This window comes from Esox lucius, chromosome 5 (genome assembly GCF_011004845.1).
Source record: "Esox lucius isolate fEsoLuc1 chromosome 5, fEsoLuc1.pri, whole genome shotgun sequence".
Lineage (NCBI taxonomy): Eukaryota > Metazoa > Chordata > Actinopteri > Esociformes > Esocidae > Esox > Esox lucius.
Window position 1 is genome coordinate 35,049,408 of NC_047573.1, and position 22,029 is coordinate 35,071,436.

Below are 22,029 nucleotides of genomic sequence, written 5' to 3' on the forward strand. Positions count from 1 at the left end.
GAGGGTCCTGATCCGGAGACAGGTCGACGCAACGGCAAGCGGCAGCAAAAAACTTCTCAATGTTGAGACGTTGAACTGAAGAATGCCGACGGCAAAAATTCTCCGGTTGAAGCAAAAAACTGAGTAATCAGTTGACACTGAGTAAGCGTTTGCTGAATAAAAATGGAGGGCGTCCCTGCAGCATGTCGCGTGTGTTGCAGACAAATGGGTGTTGACAACTCTGGTTCGAAATGAAGACGAGCAAAAAATACGGGTAGATTTTATGTTTGGTGAGTAAATCTCAGAAGGCTATCCAACACACTTGGGGGAAATGTTTGTACCCAACATTTCCCTCTTATTGTAATCAGAGTGGTGCTGCGAAGTTGTTATGCGTCGTAACAAAAAACTTAATATTTTATGACATTCCTTTTTTTTTACCAAGCGTAGCTTATTTTACTTTACTTTTACTTAGCGCATTTTCCAGTATACTAACGCACAAGCATCGGAGCAGAGCAACAACGTTCAGAGTATCAAGCTAGCGACTGAGGTCACAGAAAAGTAACTGGCTGTGTCAGTTCATGTTGAACTGTAAGCAGGTAGCTGTCACATTAATGTAAAGAAGGTAGCAACAATAAGACTTCAGATTTTTGTATTTTGCCTTCAAAATTAAAGTATGCGATGTGTAGTATATATTGTGTACATTTTCAAAGGATAACCTACCTGGGGTAAACTGTAAATTAAACAGATTCAACTATTTAAATAATACAATATGAGGTAAATAATTTTATATGGTGGAGCACATTGAAAAACGGTTAGAACTTAAGTTCATGTAGAGAACCTTTCTAATATTAAGATTTTTGATGTTATTGTTGTTCATTTGCTTTTGCTCATTAGCTTTGGAGAGGATTTGTTTTATAAATTTGGGAGGCAATTCATGAACCGTTTTAGAGAATGGTTAATTGAGGGAGAGTCCTTATGTTATTAGGGATTATAAAGTAAGTATTGTCAAATGATTTAAGTTAAGAAATTTGACAAGGAAGAGATACAGGTATAAAAGGATGATGTTACTGCAATACAAAAAAGAATGCTTTGTGAGAGTTGGAGGTTTGGAGATAAAGGAGTTTCAAGAGGCTGGCTACAGTATGATGCTGAGGCTGTGGTGATGAGTTGTTCTGTGTGGCCAGTATGCTAAAGATAAAAGCAGAAACAACTAATTTGTCATCAGAAATAAAAAGTTTGTATTCAATATAATACCTTATTATATCAATGAAATGTACTGAAATTAATGTATACGTGACACAAAAAGGCAATTTATTATAATTCATCTGCCAGTTTCCTTGGCAGGTAAGCCAAAAAGTAAGTCTCTGACAATGTTGACAACCCTGCGACTTCAACAATGCTCCAAATGAGTGAGGTGATGCGTAGCCAAATTGAAAAATTAATTATGACTGGCAATCATGTTGTGAAGAGGGATAAACCATTCATGGACTACTGCCATGACCTAATCCGTTGAATACGGATGGCTCGTCAACAGTAAGTGTCATTTTAACTATACCTGCCTTAGCGCTTGCTAGCAGTGACACACAAGAAGCCAGTCTATCAACTAGCAGGCGGTACTGTATTGCACCATATTTATGTTCCCCTAAATATAACTCTTGTTTCACTTTATTAGATCAAGGAAAAGCGTAACACCAGGGGCTTTATGTCCAAAGAGATCAAACCCACGACTGCCTTTGTGACCCCCTGGGGGCTATATGAATGGGTCAGAGTCCCACTTTGATTTTTGAATGCTCCTGAAGCCTTTCAGCGGTGTATGAAAGAGTGATTGGAAGGTCTCAGGGATTAAATCTGCGTACCATACCTATATTACACCTTGGTATACAGTAAAAACTTTGAATCTCATATCAATGATGTAAATAGAGTACTGAAACATTTTAGGGAGCATGGCATTAAACTAAAACCTAATAAGAGTGACCTTTTAAAACCAGAAGTCTGCTCTTTTAGGAAGGATAGTCTGAGCTGAGGGAAGCTAAGTGGATTCTGCTGATACTGAAGCTGTCAGAGCCCTGAAAGACAAAACACCAGAAAATGTAGGTGAGCTCAGGCAAATTCTAGGGCACCTGAACTACTACAGGAAGTACTTTAGTGACTAACCTGCTTTATGATTTGCTTAAGATCAGAAGATGGCCCGGCTGTGCCACACAATGCCAGAGCAGCTTGGTCAAAGAACAAATCCAGTGGTGTGCCATCAAGCAAACCAATTACTTGGTCAGACCTACAGTTGTGCTCAAAAGTTTGCATACTCTTGGAGAATTGGAAATATATGTACCATTTGTAAAGAAAACATGAGTGAGCAGGCAAAATAGATGTATTTTATTTCTTATGGGATTCACATTCAACTCTAGGTCATAACAGAATGGCACAATCATAAAACAAAATGTCAAAGAAAGAATTAACTGACCCCTGTTCTGACCGGTCAAAAGTCTGCATACCATTTGTTCTTAATACTGTGTATTGCCCCCTTTAGCATCAATGACAGCGTGCAGTCCTTTGCAATAGTTTTCTATGAGGCCCCGAATTCATGCAGGTGTTATAGCTGCCCATTCATCTTGGCAAAAAGCCTTCAGATCATGCAAAGTCTTTGGTTGTCTTGCATGAACCACACGTTTGAGATCTCCCCCGAGTGGCTCGATGATATTAAGGTCAGGAGGCTGTGATGGCCCCTCAAGAACCTTCACTTTTTTCTGCTGAAACCATTGGAGGGTCAACTAGGCCTTGTGCTTAGGATCATTGTTGTGCTGGAAATTCTATGAGCGCCCCATGCACAGCTTTCGTGCAGAAGAATGCAAATTGGCTGCCAGTATTTTCTGATAACATGCTGCATTCATCTTGCCATCAATTTTCACAAGATTATCTGTGCCTTTAGAGCTCACACACCCCCAAAACATCAGTGAGCCACCACCATGCTTTACACTGGGGATGGTATTTGGTTCACTACAGGCCTTATTGACCACTCTCCAAACATAGTGCTTATGGTTGTGACCATAAAGCTCTATTTTGGTCTCGTCACTCCAAATTACAGTGTGCCAGAAGCTGTGAGGCGTGTCAAGGTGTTGTCGGGCATATTGTAACCAGGCTTTTTTTATGGCATTGGCACAGTAAAGGCTTCTTTCTGACAACTTGACCATGCAGCTAATTTCTGTTCAATTATTGTCGTATTGTGCTCCTTGAAACAACCACACAGTCTTTTTCCAGAGCAGCCTGTATTTCTCCTGAGGTTACCTGTAGATTTTTCTTTGTAACCCCGAACAATTCTTCTGGCAGTTTTGGCTGAAATCTTTCTTGGTCTACCTGACCTTGGCTTGTTATCAAGAGATCCCCAAATTGTCCACTTCTTAATAAGTGATTGAACAGTATTGACTGGCATTTGCAAGGCTTTGGATATCTTTTTGTATCCTTTTCCATCTTTATAAAGTTCCATTACCTTGTTACGCAGGTCTTTTGACAATTATTTTTTGCTCCCCATGGCTCAGTATCTAACCTGCTCAGTACATCCATGTGAGAGCTAACAAACCCATCCATCCATCCATCATCTTCCGCTTATCCGGAGCCGGGTTGCGGGGGCAGCAGTCTATGCAGAGATGCCCAGACTTCCCTCTCCCTAGACACTTCCTCTAGCTCTTCTGGGGGGACACGGAGGCATTCCCAGGCCAGCCGGGAGACATAGTCCCTCCAGCGTGTCCTAGGTCTTCCCGGGAAGGCATTCAGGAGGCATCTGGAACAGATGCCCAAGCCACCTCAGCTGACCCCTCTCGATGTGGAGGAGCAGCGGCTCTACTCTGAGCTCCTCCCGGGTGATCTCTAAGGGATCGCCCAGCCACCCTGCGGAGAAAGCTCATTTCAGCCACCTGTATCCGGGATCTTGTCCTTTCGGTCATGACCCAAAGCTTATGACCATAGGTGAGAGTAGGAACGTAAATCGAGCGCTTTGCCTTGCGACTTAGCTCTTTCTTCACCACGACAGACCAATATATCGACCGCATTACTGCAGAAGCTGCAATCTCCCATTCCATCTTTCCCTCACTCGTGAACAAGACCCCTAGAAACCTAAACTCCACTTGAGGCAGGCACTCTCCACCCTCCGGCCCCTGGCTGCACCTAGAAAGTCTGTCCATAAAAACTATGACCAGAACCGGCGACAAAGGGCAGCCCTGCCGGAGTCCAACATGCACTGGGAGCAAGTCTGATTGCCGGCAATGCGGACCAAGCTCCTGCTTCGGTCATACAGGGACCTGACAGCCCTTAACAAAGGACCCAGGACCCATAGTCCTGAAGCACCCTCCACAGGATGCAGCGAGGACAGTCGAATGCCTTCTCCAAATCCACAAAACACATGTGGATTGGTTGGGCAAACTCCCATGTACCCTCCAGCACCCCGTAGAGGGTATAGAGCTGGTCCAGTGTTCCACGGCCCGGACGAAAACCACACTGTTCCTCCTGAATCCGAGGTTCTACTATCGGGCCGTATTCTCCTCTCCAGTACCCTGGCATAGACTTTCCTGGGGAGGCTGAGAAGTGTTATCCCCCTGTAGTTGGAACACACCCTCCGGTCCGCCTTCTTAAAAAGAGGGACCACCACCTGGTCTGCCATCCCAGAGGCACTGTCCCCGACCACCACGCGATGTTGCACAGGCGTGTCAACCAAGACAGCCCCACAACATCCAGAGACTTGAGGTACTCAGGGCGGATCTCATCCACCCCGGTGCCTTGCCACCGAGGAGTTTCTTGACTACCTCTGTGACTTCAGCCCGGGTGATGGACGAGTTCACTTCTGAGCCCTCATCCTCTGCTTCCTCAATGGAAGACGTGACGGCGGGAGGAGATCCTTGCGCCGCCCCTCTCTTTACCCGAGTGTCCAAGACATAGGGCCGCAGGTCAGATGAAACGACAACAAAGTCGATCATCGACCTGCGGCCTAGGGTGTCCTGGTGCCACGTGCACTGATGGACACCCTTATGCTTGAACATGGTGTTCGTTATGGACAAACTGTGACTAGCACAGAAGTCCAATAACTGAACACCGCTCGGGTTCAGATCAGGGGGGCCGTTCCTCCCAATCACGCCCCTCCAGGTGTCACTGTCATTGCCCACGTGGGCGTTGAAGTACTTTCCAGCACCCCTCCCAGAGACTCCAAGAAGGTCGGGTACTCTGCACTGCCGTTCGGCCCGTAGGCACAAACAACAGTGAGAGACCTATCCCCGACCCGTAGGCACAGGAAAACTACCCTCTCGTTCACCAGGGTAAACTCCAACACATGGCGTCAGAGCTGGGGAGCTATAAGCAAACCCACACCAGCCCGCCGCCTCTCACCATGGGCAACTCCAGAGTGTTGAAGAGTCCATTCTCTCTCAAGGAGTGTGGTTCCAGAGCCAAAGCCGTGCGTGGAGGTGATCCCGACGATCTCTAGTCGGAACCTCTCATCCTCACGCACGATCTCAGGCTCCTTCCCCGCCAGCGACCCCGTGGAGAAAGGCCCGGCCACCAGGCGCTCGCATACGAGCCCCAACCCCGGGCCTGGCTCCAGGGTAGGGCCCCGGCTGCGCCGTACCGGGCAACGTCACGGTCCTCAAAATGTTTTCCATCATTAAAGGGTTTTGAACCGGAAAGACTCATTGAACAAATTACTGTATTCCTACAACTGCGCACACTGCAAAGTCACTGGATGCTCTCCATTCTATGAGACCAGTGCTAGTAATCTTAGAGATTATGAGGAAAAGTGGAAACGTGGAATGGAAGAGGCCTATGAGATTGCAAGGACAAATGCTCGGAAGTCTGCTGGAAAGAACAAGAAACACTATGACAGCAAGGTCAAAAGTTCTGTGCTCCAACCTGGTGACGAAGTACTCTTCAAAAACCTTACACCCCGAGGAGGCTGCAATTATTGGGAAGACTGTGTTCACACTGTTGTGCGTCAGATGGCGTATTACTTAGGTATCTACAAAGTAAAACAGGAACACTGAAAAGGGTGTATTACATTGCAATCTTCTCATGTCATGTGCTCATTTGCCACTAGAGAAACCGATCATTGTCCAAGCATGCGAGTAGAAGAAAAGTACAACGGCAGCTTAGTTTCATAGTCGAACCTGAGTCAAGTGATGACAAGTATGATTTTCATTATGTGTCACCCAAAGTCATCACAGAACAAAGTGTTAATGCTGACAGACAAAAAGACACTGAGGAAGTTGCTACGCATTCAACAGACCCAGAGAAGCTTCAGGATGAATTGCCAGTTCGAACTGTTCCATCACCAAATCCATATGAGGCTCCGGACAAAGAGGACCCAATGGTTGACCTACCTGTCGCTGAACCAACGCCTTCTTCTCCATCTGCTTTAAATGATGGCAGTGGTCAGGACGAACAAGTTTGCCAACTACCGAGGAGAGAGAGACACCCACCTAGAGTGTTTACATATGACCAGCTGGGTACACCTACCTGTTACAGTACTGACCAAGAGAACTGTGCCTTGCACACCCTGTTCCGTTCCAATTACTACAGACAGACATAGAACACCACATGATCAATGTTGACGTTTTAAATGTATCTATTGTTCTAGATTGTGTTCAGGAGTTGGTACATTAACATTTGCAATTGGTACATTAGATGCTATGGTGAAATGCCCCTTTAAGGGTATTTTCATCCATATCGGATTAACCATTTTGAAATAACTGCATGTTTTCTACATAGTCTCCCATGTTAGGGTGCCCAATGTATTGGGACAATTGGCTTCACAGCTGTTTGTAATAAGACATGCATTTGTTTTCAGTGCATAGAGCTGTAAATGTCTAAATTACGGCTAGGGAGAGTGTTTTTGGTGTCTAACAACATCAGGACCAAAGTGTCAATACAAATCAACCTGGCCATCATGAGGCAGATAAATCAGAATAAATTGATTCAAGAAATAGCAAGATAATGCAAATTAAGTTGAATGAAGACTTATTTAACTTTTTTTTCTACATTCAGGAGATAAATATTACCTCACTAATCAGCTCTCCAGCCTTCTTGGCCTGTATTACATCCAGGGAATCTGTTGTCACCCAGCCCACGCCCTTCATCCAGTTCAGATCCGACCTGTACTGTTTCTGAAAGCACAAAGAAGGAACAGCTCTCATGCCAGTTTGTCAATCTTTCCACCTGTCAATTTTTTTTTATTAATAAATATTATCCAACTACTATACATTACAGATGGCTTCTAAATTATCTCTAACAATGCCATAAAACTTCAATGTCGATGTCATAATATGTGTGTTTAAAATAAGGGACAAAATAAATATTTAGTCCATAGTCGGGTTTGATGTTGTCTTAGGATGCTTTTAAAAATCCTATTCTGACAACACAGAGTTTAAGAATTAAGACCAATAAAACTGAAAACAATATCATAACAGGGCTGTATACATATACAATACAGTAAAAGACAGTAGGAACGAGGCCTCATAGGGAATTTGGCATGTGTGAGTCCAGTGTGTGTGTACACTCACCTAAAGGATTATTAGGAACACCATACTAATACTGTGTTTGACCCCCTTTCGCCTTCAGAACTGCCTTAAATCTACGTGACATTGATTCAACAAGGTGCTAAAAGCATTCTTTAGAAATGTTGGCCCATATTGATAGGATATCATCTTGCAGTTGATGGAGATTTGTGGGATGCACATCCAGGGCACGAAGCTCCCGTTCCACCACATCCCAAAGATGCTCTTGGGTTGAGATCTGGTGACTGTGGGGGCCATTACAGTACAGTGAACTCATTGTCATGTTCAAGAAACCAATTTGAAATGATTCATACTTTGTGACATGGTGCATTATTCTGCTGGAAGTAGCCATCAGAGGATTGGTACATGGTGGTCATAAAGGGATGGACATGGTCAAAAACAATGCTCAGGTAGGCCGTGGCATTTAAACGATGCCCAATTGGCACTAAGGGGCCTAAAGTGTGCCAAGAAAACATCCCCCACACCATTACACCACCAAGGCATGATGGATCCATGTTCTCATTCTGTTTATGCCAAATTCTGACTTTACCATCTGAATGTCTCAACAGAAATCGAGACTCATCAGACCAGGCAACATTCTTCCAGTCTTCAACTGTCCAATTTTGGTGAGCTTGTGCAAACTGTAGCCTCTTTTTCCTATTTGTAGTGGAGATGAGTGGTACCCGGTGGTGGTCTTCTGCTGTTGTAGCCCATCCGCCTCAAGGTTGAGCGTGTTGTGGCTTCACAAATGCTTTGCTGCATACCTCGATTGTAACGAGTGGTTATTTCAGTCAAAGTTGCTCTTCTATCAGCTTGAATCAGTCGGCCCATTCTCCTCTGACCTCTGGCATCAACAAGGCATTTTCACCCACAGGACTGCCGCATACTGGATGTTTTTCCCTTTTCACACCATTCTTTGTAAACCCTAGAAATGGTTGTGCGTGAAAATCCCAGTAACTGAGCAGATTGTGAAATACTCATACTGGCCCGTCTGGCACCAACAACCATGCCACGCTCAAAATTGCTTATCACCTTTCTTTTCCCATTCTGACATTCAGTTTGGAGTTTGGGAGATTGTCTTGACCAGGACCACACCCCTAAATGCATTGAAGCAACTGCCATCAATTGCATTAATGAGAAATTGAACAGGTGTTCCTAATAATCCTTTAGGTGAGTGTATACAGTCATGTAAGACCTAGTGGTTTAACCCTAACCCATTTAACTGTGTTATGGTCTGATTGTCCATTTATTTTCAGCAATTTGATATAAAAAAGTGCTTGCTAACCATCCTTGATAAACAGGGATGCCATTGTTTATCCACTTTAATAAACTTAAATGCAGTTACTTTGTTACTATTCGGACTTCTACACATTTTTAGGTGGGGTCTTCAAGGAATTATTTTTAGAAAACTGGATTTGCTTGCAAAAATGAATTTATTATTGGAAAAGGATATTTCCACTGGTAAATGTATGTGAATGTTGTTGTTAATAGTTGTGGGTAATAGTAATGTTACCCTACTCAGCATGAACTAATGACCAGAATTAAAGGGGAGTTGGGAAAGCATTAATTTATTTTGCTAAAATGAAATGATCACTGGAAAAACGTATTTCTACTGGTAAATGAGGGTTCATGTTATTGTTTGTTGTCGTGGTATATGCTGGATAAATCCGTCCGTAATATCTAGAATGTAGTTAGGATGTTCTAGCTAACAAAGCACACATTAAATTATCAATGTTTTTAAACTATTGTTTTGAAGACATTTTGTTCAGGAGTTGATATCTACATTTGTTTAGAATGCTGGATCTTGTTGTATTTTATGAACTTACAAAGAAATAGGAAGTTGGTCCAGATCCAGATCAAGTCAAGTATAGGTAGAATTGAGATGTTTTTAATTACTTGCATTATTAATTAGTGCATTAAGTAGGTAAGCTATGGCAAAATTCCCTTTTAAAAGTGTTATGGCTTGTTTATCCATTTACAGTGTCTTGGTTTCAGGGTAGTTGCTTTTCAGAGAGCTGCTGTTTCTAGACTTCATGCACTGCCACTTTCGCACACTATTAGGTAGAACGAAGCTGTTAGATCTTTAATGTAAAACTTACATCACTTAATAGTCCATAGGCCTTCTTGGCCCAGGCCACCTTCATGTCACCAGGCAAAGTTGTGTACTTGTGAAGGAATGTACGGTAGTTGGTTTCAGTTGCCAGATCCTGGGCTTTCTTTGCATGGGTCAGGGTCAACATGTCCAGAGAGGCACTGTGCTTTGTCTTCGTATCTTCATATTCCTTTCTGTAATTACGATCACTCTGCAGCCGAGTGGCCAGAGCAGAGTGAGCCATCTGAGAGTCATCAGAGACCGTCTTCACCCCGATCATTTTCCCTTTGTTCTGTTCATACTTCTCCTTGTATTTCACCTGACAGATGGAAGATTTCTCGTTAGTGGACATTTCAACAGATCATTGATCCCTGCCTACCAAATCTCTTCGGGTTGGTGTTTTGACCAATTACGACCTTTAGAAGTATATACTTAAACAATGAGAAGCATTTGTGAGAATCATGCAGCTCTTTTTAAAGAATTTTGGTGACTCACAAATAGGGCTGCACAATATATAGTTTCAGCATCCACATAGCGATGTACGCATCAACAATAGTCACATCGCAGAACGCGCAATTTAGTAAGGTAAACATATATCAGTCTACAATATATTTTTTTTTCAAATGGAAAACTAGAATTTTATCTGTCTGATAACGTAATTTACTCAGATTTGTGGGTTATTGGATAGAAAGTTAATTATAATAATAATAATAATAATAATTTTAAACATGGAGTTTGTTGCTGCATGTGGTTGACATATAGGCTCTGCTTTCACGTGACGAAATGATGAGAGAGGAACAGGCAAAAAAGAAATGCATTGTCAATTACATGGAAATATTTTGGCTACAGACAGGATGATGTTGACCAAAAACAGGTACTTTGTCGAGAGTGCCTTGCAATTGTTGCCACAACATGAGGCAACAGGACCAATTTGTTTGATCATTTAAGGCGGCACCACAAATCATCGTATGACGAGTGCAAAGCATCTCAATGCCTTCCAAAACAAAAACACCATATAAGAAAGGTTCCAAACAGCAGAGAAAAATCACAGATTCAATAACATTTCACATCGCCAAAGACATGGTACCAATTAACACGGTTACCAAAAAGGGTTTTAGAAACATGATCTGTTTGCTTGACAAGCGATATGTAATGCCATCACGCAACTATTTTTCTCAAGTTGTCATCCCAGAGCTGTACGAGAAAGTTGAAATTCGCCTGTTTGCAAACTGCATTTTTCACAGAGGATCATACCAGTGAGAACATCGCAACAGGAATGAGAGAAGCTTTAGCTGATTGGGGCCTAGATGACAGTCGTCTAGTCTGTATAACAACAGACAGTGCCGTGAATATGGTGAAGGCTGAACCTGAACAAATGGACCAGATTGCAATGCTTTGACCACAGACTGCACCTTGCAGTTGGTAAGTTATGCTCAATTGCGCCTTATATTTTACTACTGTTGCTATTGCTATACTATTACTGTTACATATTATTACCTAGCAACCTGTTCTGAAATATACAAATTTTCATAAGTTGCATACATTTTTATTGTAGAGGATGGGGCTGGGGAAGAATGAAGGATACAGACTGTCAGATTTATAGCCAAAGCTCTTTCTGAAGACATCCTCTGTTTTTTTCATATCGCAATATATATCGCAGAAAAACCAAATATTGCAATGTCAGTAATTTCCAATATAGTGCAACCCTACTCACAAATAGGTAGCTTAAATGTATGCTAGGACTGGAACGTGTTACAATAAATACATGAGGAGGGTAACTCACACTACTGGCCAGGTCTCTTTTAGCCTTGGCTGTGAGAATGGACAGGGAGTCCAAGCGCAACTCAAAGCCCTTCTCTCGCTGTTTCTCCCAGCTACTTTTATATGCCTTCTGAAAGAATAGCAAGTAATTTTACATTAAAAGACACATATTAATTGTAAATAGCCATTGTAAACCAGAGCTTGTACTGTCCCCCAAAGATCTTACCCCACTTAGGAGGTCTGCATTGGCTTTGGCCTGCTTGAAGAGAGGCTCATCTTTATCCATGGTGTACTGATGCATCAGTAGCTCATTTCCAGCCTTATAAATTAGCTAAAGGAAGAAACAAACAATCAAACCCAAGTAGAGTGAAGATATATAGTACTGTAACTAATTATGAAAGAACAGGACAAGTTCAAAACCAATGAACAGCATCCTCACCTTGCTTTGTAGCTCCTGGTTTTTCTTGGCTTGTTTGATGGAGGGATTGTCGGCCACCTGGGTGAACTTGAGGCTGTCCACTTTCTGACGGTACTTTTTCTTATTTAAACAAATTGAGGAGTCAGAGGTAAATAGCCAGAAACAAACAACAATAATATACCTTGAATCTTGCACCTACACACACACTGTAAACCTCATACTGACATCACTCAGAAGCTCTCCAGCCTTCTTTGCCTGGGTCACATTGAGACATCCATCTGCCTCCCAGCCAACTCCCTTCATCCAGTTTAGATCTGAACGGTATTGATTCTGAAGCGTATAAGGAGAAAGAGGGAGAAAGACTGTGAAAGTATGTTTCCATACTTCATTGTAAGCAAAACGTACATAAAAATTTATTTTTTTGATGCCAGGGAAGAAAGGTTCCAACTTTCCCTTGCAGAACTCCCCTATATACATACAGTGAATACCAAAAGTCTACACACACTTATTGAAATTACTGCTTTTGTTTATGTAAAGGCTGAAATGTAGAAAAAATAATAGAAATGTTCCTTTTTTTAAAAGACATGGCAGTACCTTGGTTTTATATGTAATGGCTGCCCTGCCTTGGGCTTTACACCCTCTTTTTCTCCGGCGCTCCACCTCGCCGGCATGCTAACCGGCTGGAGACTGATGGCAGCAGCGCACTCCAGTGTCATACCTGCTCCCCATCACTAATAATGTTGTCAATATGTTTGTCGCAGTGTCACCTGCACCTCACAGATTTTTCTGTCTGTATCACTGACCGTGAGGTGATGCTTCAGTATATACAGTTAGTTCTGGAATTATTTGGACACTGACACAATTTTCATAATTTTGGATCTGTATGCCACCACAATGGATTTGAAATGAAGCAACCAAGATGCAATTGAAGTGTAAACTTTCAGCTTAATTTCAAGGGGTTAAACAAAAAGAATGTATGCAACATTTAGGAATTGCAACTATTTTTCTCCCCTTATTTCAGGGGCTAAAATGTAATTGGCCAAATTAACACAATCATAAAGACCATGTTCATTTTTAATACATTGTCAAGAATCCTGCTTGAAGTCTGGAATGCATGGACATCACCAAATGCTGGATTTCCTCCTTTGTGATGCTTTGTCAGGCCTTTACCGCAGCTGTCTTCAGTTGTTTGTTCGTGGGTCTTTCTGCCTTAAGTTTTGTCTTTAGCAAGTGAAATACATGCTTGATCGCGTTGGGATCAGGTCATTGACTCGGCCATTGCAGAATATTCCACTTCTTTGCCTTAAAAAACTCCTGGGTTGCTTTCGCCATCCAATCAACTTTGCTATATTTGGCTGAATCTGAGCAAACAATATATCCCTATACACTTCAGAATTAATCCTGCTTCTGTCTTCTGACACATCATCAATAAATAGTGACCCAGTGCCATTGGAAGCCATACATACCCATGCCATCACACTGCCTCCACCATGTTTTACAGATGATGTGGTTTGCTTCATGAGCCGTTCCAAACCTTCTCCATACTGTTTTCTTCCCATCATTTTGGTACAGGTTGATCTTAGTTTCATCTGTCCAATTTGTTCTGTTCCAGAACTGGGCTGGCATTTTTAGATTTTTAGTTTTATGGCAAAATCTACCTGGCCTTTCAATTCTTGAGGCTTATTAATGCTTTGCATCGTGTGGTGAACCATCTGTTTTTGCCAGAGGTGGGGGACTCGAGTCACATGACTTGACTCGAGTCTGACTCGAGTCACAATTTTCAGGACTTGTGACTTGCTTGATTAAAGTATGAAAATGACTTGACTTGACTTTGACTTGAGAACAAGTTACTTGAGACTTGACTTGAAGTGGAAGACTCGACAATGACTTGAACTTATAATAAACAAACAGCAATACAATTATTTTATATGTTGTGACATCAGCACCACTAATCAGCGTATGTGCCTTTAACGCTGCACAATTCAAACCGCGCCAAACATGGCAGACAGTAACGTTAGTCGAGCTCCACAAATAGTATCGTTTGGATACAAGGACTTTGAACTGGACCGTGTGAATAAAAAAAGATTTGCCAGATGCAAAATATGCAACAACGTCAAATTTCATTTGTCATTTTAAGAACCACAAGGAAAGGTAAGAAAGTAATCTCTTTATATTCAGTTTCATAAGATCTATAACGATTACTAATGTAATGAATTAATCTTTTGTTTGTCATAATTTGGCCTTGGTTGCATATTATGTTTGTTTTTTTCTTGTTAGAAATGTGACCATTATCATTACTGAATACGTCTGGTAAATAGATGTAAGGGAATTTTACTATAACAGTGGCATAGCCTGAATTTTAATGTTGATTGGCATCTTAAAATGAGCGGGCATGTATATTATTACACATAGGCTATAATGTCTGTATTAAATGTGCGCATTTTCAAGTGTTTGTGGACTGCGCGTGGAAACACCATAACAGTTAACTTTACTGCATGAAAGGCTAACATGGAGGCGCCGATGTGATTACTAGCACCTAAACATTTCGAAGAGGTTTTTTTTTTTTACTCATACAGACAAGAATAATTACAGCGTAATTACATATTAGGCAGTTTTTCAGTCACAATAATTAGTTTATAAGGTTGTTATTATTAGCCCTTATTAGATGGATTGGCTGAATTCCAGTGCAGAATGCGTGTTATTTCTTGATAACAGACCGTTGACATGAAAAACAGCGCGTTGCTATGGACGCAGCAGGATTCTAACCAGAGACGGAATGGACTATTTTCTTTTGAGGAAGCAATACAATCGTTTTTAAATCAATAAATTCCTTTTGAAATCAATATTTTGTGTCAAATTATTGATTTATTTGGTAGGTAGCCATGTAATAAGCGGAATAAGGTATAGCGAGGCGGTTGTTATAGCGAATACAATCCCTTCAGGGTGATTCAAGATCCCTCCGCTTCGTCCCCCAAAAAACTTGTTCCGCGGAGGAGAAAAATATTTGATTTTGAAATCGAGCTTCGCACCGAGCGCACATCAGAAACAGAGGACTGTGTGTGTGTGTGTGTGTTCATCTCTTTAGTACTGTGACTTGACTTGACTTGAAACTTATAAGGACTCGACTTGACTTGCTTAGGGTGAACCCTTGACTTGACTTGACTTGCTTGATTTATCTGAACTGTGACTTGAGACTTGGAGACTTGATGGTTAAGACTTGAGACTTGCTTGGACTTGACCATGTGTGACTTGTCCCCATCTCTGGTATTTGCTCTCGTGAATTTTTCTCTTTAAGGTAGGCTTGGATAATGATATCCCTACCTCCTAGAGTGTTCTTCATGTTGTGAAGGGGTTTTAATTTTCCATGGAAAGGAACCTACAATCATCCGCCACTGTTGTCTTCCATGGACGTCCAGGCCTTTTTGTTTTGCAGAGCTCACCGATGCCAGTTGAGGACCTGTGATGGCACCTGTTTCTCAAACTTAACAGTCTAATGTGTCCTCCTGCTCATTTGTGCACCAGGGCCGCCCATACATCTTTCTATTCTGGTTAGAGACAGTTTGTGCTGTTCTGTGAAAGGAGTAGTAAACAACATTGTACGAGATTTTCAATTTCTTGTTAATTTCTTGCATGGAATATCCTCTCAGAACAAGAATAGACTGACAAGTGTCAGAAGAAAGTTTTTTGTTTCTGGACAGTTGGAGCCAGTAATCTAATCCACAATCGCTTATGCTGAAGATACTCAACTAGTCTGAAGAAGGCCAGTTTTATGGCTTCTTTAATTAGTTCAACAACTTTCAGCATTGCAAACACAATGTGCCATTGGAACAGAGGAGTAATGGTTGCTGTTAATGGGGCCTCTGTACCCCAATGTAGATATTCCATTTAAAAAATCAGCCATTTCCAGCTACAATAGATATTTACAACATTCACAACATCTGCACTGTATTTCTATTCAATTTGATGTTATTTTAATGGACATAGTTTTTTAAAGGAAAGAACATTCTAAGACATTTTTAAGTGTCTTGCATACATACATACATTTACAACCCCTATGACAAAGGGTGTGCACACTTCTTTTTATTATTTTTCTGAGGAATTATTCATTTGTTTTTCATCTAAATATTGTTGGTTACAAGACCTTATTAAAGGGGGTAAAAAGTTCTGACAGGACTTAATTTCGGCCTTTAAATAAACAAAAGCTTTATATATCCAGCTTTGATATCCACTGATATATATATTGTATGTTGAGAACTACTCCCCTTCCCCTTGCTCTTCCCAACTCCACATACTGTAAGCTATTCCTTTCTGGACTCATTCTGATTCCTGCATGAGTGAATATGCTTATTTCCTTCTTTGAAACCACCACCAGTGCCAAACACAGCCCAGCGCTTATTTACCATACCTCACTTTGGAGATTGTAGGCCTTCTTGGCCTGCTGTACTTTGATGTCATCGCTAAGGATGGTGTAGTCATGTAGCTTCGTCCTGTAGTCCAGGTCACTTGCAAGGGCTTGAGCTTTTTTAGCATGGCTCAGATTTACCATGTCCATGGACAAGCTAAACTGGGACTGATTCTCCTTGGAGTTCTTTTTGTACTCAATCTGTTAGTGAATAACAAAAATGGAGACAGAAGAAGGGAGGAGATGGTGAATCATATTTTCTGTTAGTGTAGTTTATATGAAAAGGTATGAACATTTGTGTACTCACTACTGTAAGTCGCAATGGGTAATGGGATATGCTAAATAATTTCAAAGTGAATACATTTTTACAAACATCTTCACAATAACTTGTGCAATGTGATTATGAATTTGGCGTGAATATGCTGTAGCTGTGGTTTTACACTCAAAACCATATGAATATAAACAGTGAAGCCACATTTTCAAAATGTGTCTCTCTACTCAAATATTTTTGATGTTTATTGTATATCTGTTTTACCTTTTAGAAAAATAAAACCTGTTATGTACAGGGGTGTCAGATCCTGACTATGGAGTACCTCAAGGAATCTCTACGTGCCTGGGGGTGATAGTCAGGGCCTGACAGCAGATGTAGTGTAATGAGAAATGTCTGTTGAGGAAGAGTGGAAGTGTAGTGTAATATGTAGTGTTTGGATTTCGCTGTCCCCATGAAGGGCTGAGTAGTTTGATATGCTTTATTGTACTGTAGGTGTTATGGATCAAACTTTACAAAGTAATGAGTAACGCAAATGCAATAAAAATATTTGGGAGGGTGGTCTGGTCTACATCTGATCTAGGTCATCTGCGTGAAGGAATAAACTATTTTCTGTTTCGTGAATCCACTTCACCCTGTGGAGATCTTTTTTCCCCTGTCTGGCCACACTGTCATCACATAATGCGCGAGCTAGAAGAATCTTCCTGTCTGCTCTCGTGCTTTTTCTGCTAAACTGCGCTGTTGCAGGACAAACTGTCTCATGTCACAAACTCTGAATAACATTTAGCTGCTTCAGGCGGTAATGCAGACATCCCAACTTTCCCTGAAGTTCCAGGAGTCTCCCGCATGCCCAAAAATCATATACAATCAATTGGTACATAGAGGGAGTTACTGGCCATTAAACAGGCCATTCATGAGTTGCGGTAATACCTCCTGGGACTACACTTCACCCTCACCCTACGTGGACACTTGTCTGCTCGCTAGAGCTACAAAGAGGTATGCTCTCATTCATTTCCAACGAGAGCCAGCAAAACACAGCAACAGTGGGCGGAGCTATTCTCAGAGACATAATCTAACAGTGACAGTTGAGAAATGTTAAACTTTATGCTAATTTCCAGCGAGTGGGCAATGACGGTGTTTGGCAACTATATGTTCTCTGCATCTTGAAGTCCCTTGTCTTTTCTACTCGCTCGCTAAAAACCCACTCACTAGCTAAAAACAATTGACAAGAAACTTACTGGTGCGTCCACTTTATTTATGATGCTTCTCTGGCTTCATACATAGATATAATTCATGGAAGGTTTAGTTGGGATCACGGGAGAGTGATACATGCATAATGTAGAATTAAGTACATTGCTATTTGAACATTGACAAATCATTGACTGAGCATCGTCATAATTTTTTTAGTAGTGGAGTCACGTGAATACAAAATACTTTAGGAAGATATGCCCTGCCCGAGCGGCATTGTGCATGCAAGGGAAGGCTCATTGACAGCTTGCCAGAGATTGAGCGATTTGCGAATTGAAGAAGCAGATAGTGTGCATGTAGAATCATAACCACAAACCACTGCAGTGGATTGCACAGGCTGAAGACACCAACACCAGCGTGACCTGGTGGCTCCATGTCTTCCATGACTATTCCTACATGGTAATACACAATAAGGTAATACTGACGGCCTCTTCCATTTGAATGCTCTCTTACGCCCCGGACCTCCCATCGACACTAGAGGGAATGGGCTTGCCAGCTGAGGCGTCTATAACACTAGAACCACCAAGCCTTTCAGATGAACATTAAAACAGCCAGAGTCAAACGATGGTTCTCGTCATTAGCATACGAATCTGCCCTATTAGCATACACATTCTCCTCCACAGCATAACCATACAGCAGGGGTCGGCAAGGAAGTTTGGCATCGGGCCACTTTTTTTTAAGCCACTTGATGGCGGCACACAATATAGTCAAAGGATATTTTAAGAAAAATGCAACTAGAATTGCCTGTTACAGACTGCTTGTGTCCTTTGTAACTGCCTAGTCAGCTGTGGCTACCTTGTGGTTAAATCCTGTAGGACAGTCAAAAACAAAAAGCCACAGTTGTGTGACGGTTTTTGTCCTGGATTTATTAATCCAGTACTACTGACATGTAGGCCTTACCTGACAATTGTCTTCACCAACTTGTAACACAGAATGTCTTCCTAAGACACATATGTGGGAAAAGCATAATGGATAAAAATAACTCAAGAAATAAAAGAGGACTTGAATAAGCCCATTAATGGCCTGTTTGAGTCATGCTTTGAATGACCTGTTCCATTTCCTCTTTCCATATTGTGAATAATTTTTGTATGATTTAAATTTGCTTCTTTGTTACACATCGGAGCCTAACTTATTGTAATAATTTTTTGACGTAGCATATTTTTACTCTCAGAATTATTCCTTTGCATCCTCACGTACTACATTTTTTTTCTTTTTATTGTTTTGTGTGCTGGAGGTAGGCTATGTTATTACGTTGTGTGCAGATTGTATTGTATTTCATTTGTAAGTTCATTCAAATTCAGCCAAGACTATCATTCATCTGGGAGTTTTGCGCATTCATTCATTGACGTCATGCATTAAGTGAGGGGTGATTAGCACCTGGGTACCATTTGGGTACCAACGCTTAGTGCCGTGGGCTATTGGCGACTAAGTCAGAAAACAGGGTAAAAAAACTGGTAAATTGTCTTTAAATAGTTTTCCATTTGTAAGTTTAGAATTCTGACAACAGAACAATGTAATATACACCTATTTAGGAAAAGTAATGGAAGGAGGAGGGTGTACCTTTCAAAATGGCAGTTTTATTTTAATTATAAACTCAAATGCCAATTCCCGTATGCATTTGGTGGTCCTAGTGATGAGAGAATGAGAGAGGTCTTCTATGTCTCCATTTTCCTTTGGGTTCTTTTGTTTACGTTTAATTAAACAACTTTGGGCAGTACACCCCAAACCGGTCTCTGCGTTCTATGCTTCAACCCTGCTAAAAAAAAATTCAAATACAGTATTTTTTCAATATGGGCCAGTTTGGAACCAAGATTTTAGTTTCCATGTCAAAGTAGATACTGATATTCTATATTCTTACCTCACTGTTCATCTTGGATGCCTGAATAGAGTGCAGCGTCTTGGAGTCAGTGACATTCACCGCCTTATCTTTATTCTTCATGAATGACTCTTTGTATTTAATCTGTAATACACACAACCACTCAAATCAGTATTTCATTATATTTGTCATTCTTCATTCATCCATGTCCCCTCTCTTCATATTATATAAGGATGGTTTTGTTTTAGAACAACATGCAGAAAGTGAATGCTTACATCACTGGCCAGGTCCCGAGATGCTTTGGCAGCTTTGATGGTCAGCGTATCTACACCGATATCACATGCTTTTGACTTGGTCTTCTCCCAATCCTCCTTATATTTGATCTGGAATCAAATATGTAGATATAGATATTTTTTTAAGTAGCACCTCCTTTTCATGTGTGTGTATAACCACTTTGAAACATACATAAATGTTAATTGTACTGTATAAATTGCCGTGTTACGTATAGTGTGGGGATACACACTGTACAGTATGTTTGGCTGTAGTCAAACTGCAACTTACATTGCTGAGTTGTTGAGCGTTGATCTTAGCTTGGATAATTTGGGGGGTATCTGTCACAGAGCTGTACTTTACTTGGTCAATGTGTTGTCTGTAGTTCACCTGCATGGGGTAATTAGAGATGGTTTTAGTATTACTGATTGTGTGTGTGTGTGTGTGTGTGTGTGTGTGTGTGTGTGTGTGTGTGTGTGTGTATTAGGGTGTGGGGGGCCTCAAGGAGAACTTACATTGCTGAGTTGCTGAGCATTTATCCTAGCTTGGACGATGTCAGGTGTGTCTGTCACTAAGTTGTACTTGACTTGGTCAATGTGCTGTTTGTAGTTCTTCTACATAGGGATTATTTTCATTATCAGCCAATAAAACATCAAGTTCAGTAATATGAAAAAAAAATATATTCCTATAAAAATGTATAATAAAGATACAGTTATGCTCATAAGTTTGCAAACCCTGACAGAAATGTTTGCATTGATTTTGAAAATATGACTGATCATGCAAAAAAATATATTTAAGGATAGTGATCATATGAAGCCATTTATTATCACATAGTTGTTTGGCTCCTTTTTAAATTATTATGATAACAAAAATCACCCAAATGGCTGTGATCAAAAGTTTACATACCCTTGAATATTTGGCCTTGTTACAGAAAGAAATACAGGCTGCTCTGGAAAAAGACAGCTGTTGTTTCAAGGAGCACAATACGACAATACTTGAACAAAAATTTGCTGCATAGTCAAGTTGCCAGAAAGAAGCCTTTACTGCGCCAATGCCACAAAAAAGCCCAGTTATAATATGCCCAACAACACCTTGACACACCTAGCACACTGTAATTTGGAATGACGAGACCAAAATAGAACTTTACGGTCAAAACCATAAGCACTATGTTTGGAGAGGGGTCAACAAGGCCTATAGTGAACAGAATACCATCCCCGCTGTGAAGCATGGTGGTAGCTCACTGATGTTTTCGGGGTGTGTGAGCACTAAACGCACAGGGAATTTTGTGAAACTTTATGGCAAGATGAATGCAGCCTTTTATCAGAAACCTCTGGCAGACAATTTGCATTCTTCTGCACGAAAGCTGGGCATGGGACACTTTTGGACTTTCCAGCACACCAATTACCCTAAGCACAAGGCCATGTTGACCCTCCAGTGGTTACAGAAGAAAAAGGTTCTGGAGTGGCCATCACAGTCTCCTGAATTTAATATCATTGAGCTATTCTGGGGAGATCTAAAACATGCGGTTTATGCAAGAAGACCAAAGACTTTGCATCACATCGAGGCATTTTGCCAAGACAAATGGGCAGCTAAACTACCTGCAAGAATTCGGGACCTGATAGACAACTATAATAAGACTGCACGCTATCATTGATGCTAAAGGGGGCAATACACAGTATTAAGAACTAAGGGTATGCAGACTTTTGAAAAGGGGTCAGTTAATATTTTTCTTTGTTGCCATGTTTTGTTTTATGATTGTGCCATTCTGTTATAACCTACAGTTGCATATGAAATAAGAAATAAAAGAAATGTGTTTTGCCTGCTCACTCATGTTTTCTTTACCAATGGTACATATATTACCAATTCTCCAAGGGTATGCAAACTTTTGTAAGTAAGCACAACACTTGGTGTATCGGGACAGTCAAGTCAAAATTGCTATTTTAGCTGTATACTCAAAGCATATGAAATTATGATTAAAAGATTAACTGAATGTCACCTTTTGTTCTGTTTGGTTTTTGTCCTTTGCTTTTGAATGTAGCTTGCCCTCTGTAGTATTGTTTTCACCTGTCTTGTTTGCCCCCTCGTTATTTCCCTATTTACTTTCCTCCTGCCCCCGTGTTTCTTGTTGGTCATTGTTGCTCTTGCTGTGCGCCTTTTGTTTTTCGAAGAGTCTGTGTTTTAAACCACGTTTACCCTTTAAAAACCTCTGTGCCTGTGTCCTGCCTCCATGCCAAACCGTGACACTG

The 22,029-nt window shown here is 41.2% G+C and overlaps 1 protein-coding gene across 1 annotated transcript in view; it reads right to left on the minus strand.

The window, feature by feature from the left end:
* The window catches only part of nrap (nebulin-related anchoring protein), a 108,336-nt gene that overhangs the window by 50,310 nt on the left and 35,997 nt on the right, over positions 1-22,029 (minus strand). Inside the window, exons 15-25 of the mRNA XM_010897563.3 lie at positions 20,299-20,397; positions 20,075-20,173; positions 19,789-19,896; positions 19,556-19,657; positions 16,185-16,382; positions 12,005-12,109; positions 11,801-11,899; positions 11,588-11,692; positions 11,384-11,491; positions 9,608-9,919; positions 7,014-7,118 (exon numbers count right to left, since the gene is read on the minus strand). Coding sequence (XP_010895865.2) covers positions 7,014-7,118; positions 9,608-9,919; positions 11,384-11,491; positions 11,588-11,692; positions 11,801-11,899; positions 12,005-12,109; positions 16,185-16,382; positions 19,556-19,657; positions 19,789-19,896; positions 20,075-20,173; positions 20,299-20,397 — 1,440 coding nt within the window. The remainder of the gene's footprint in view (positions 1-7,013; positions 7,119-9,607; positions 9,920-11,383; positions 11,492-11,587; positions 11,693-11,800; positions 11,900-12,004; positions 12,110-16,184; positions 16,383-19,555; positions 19,658-19,788; positions 19,897-20,074; positions 20,174-20,298; positions 20,398-22,029) is intronic.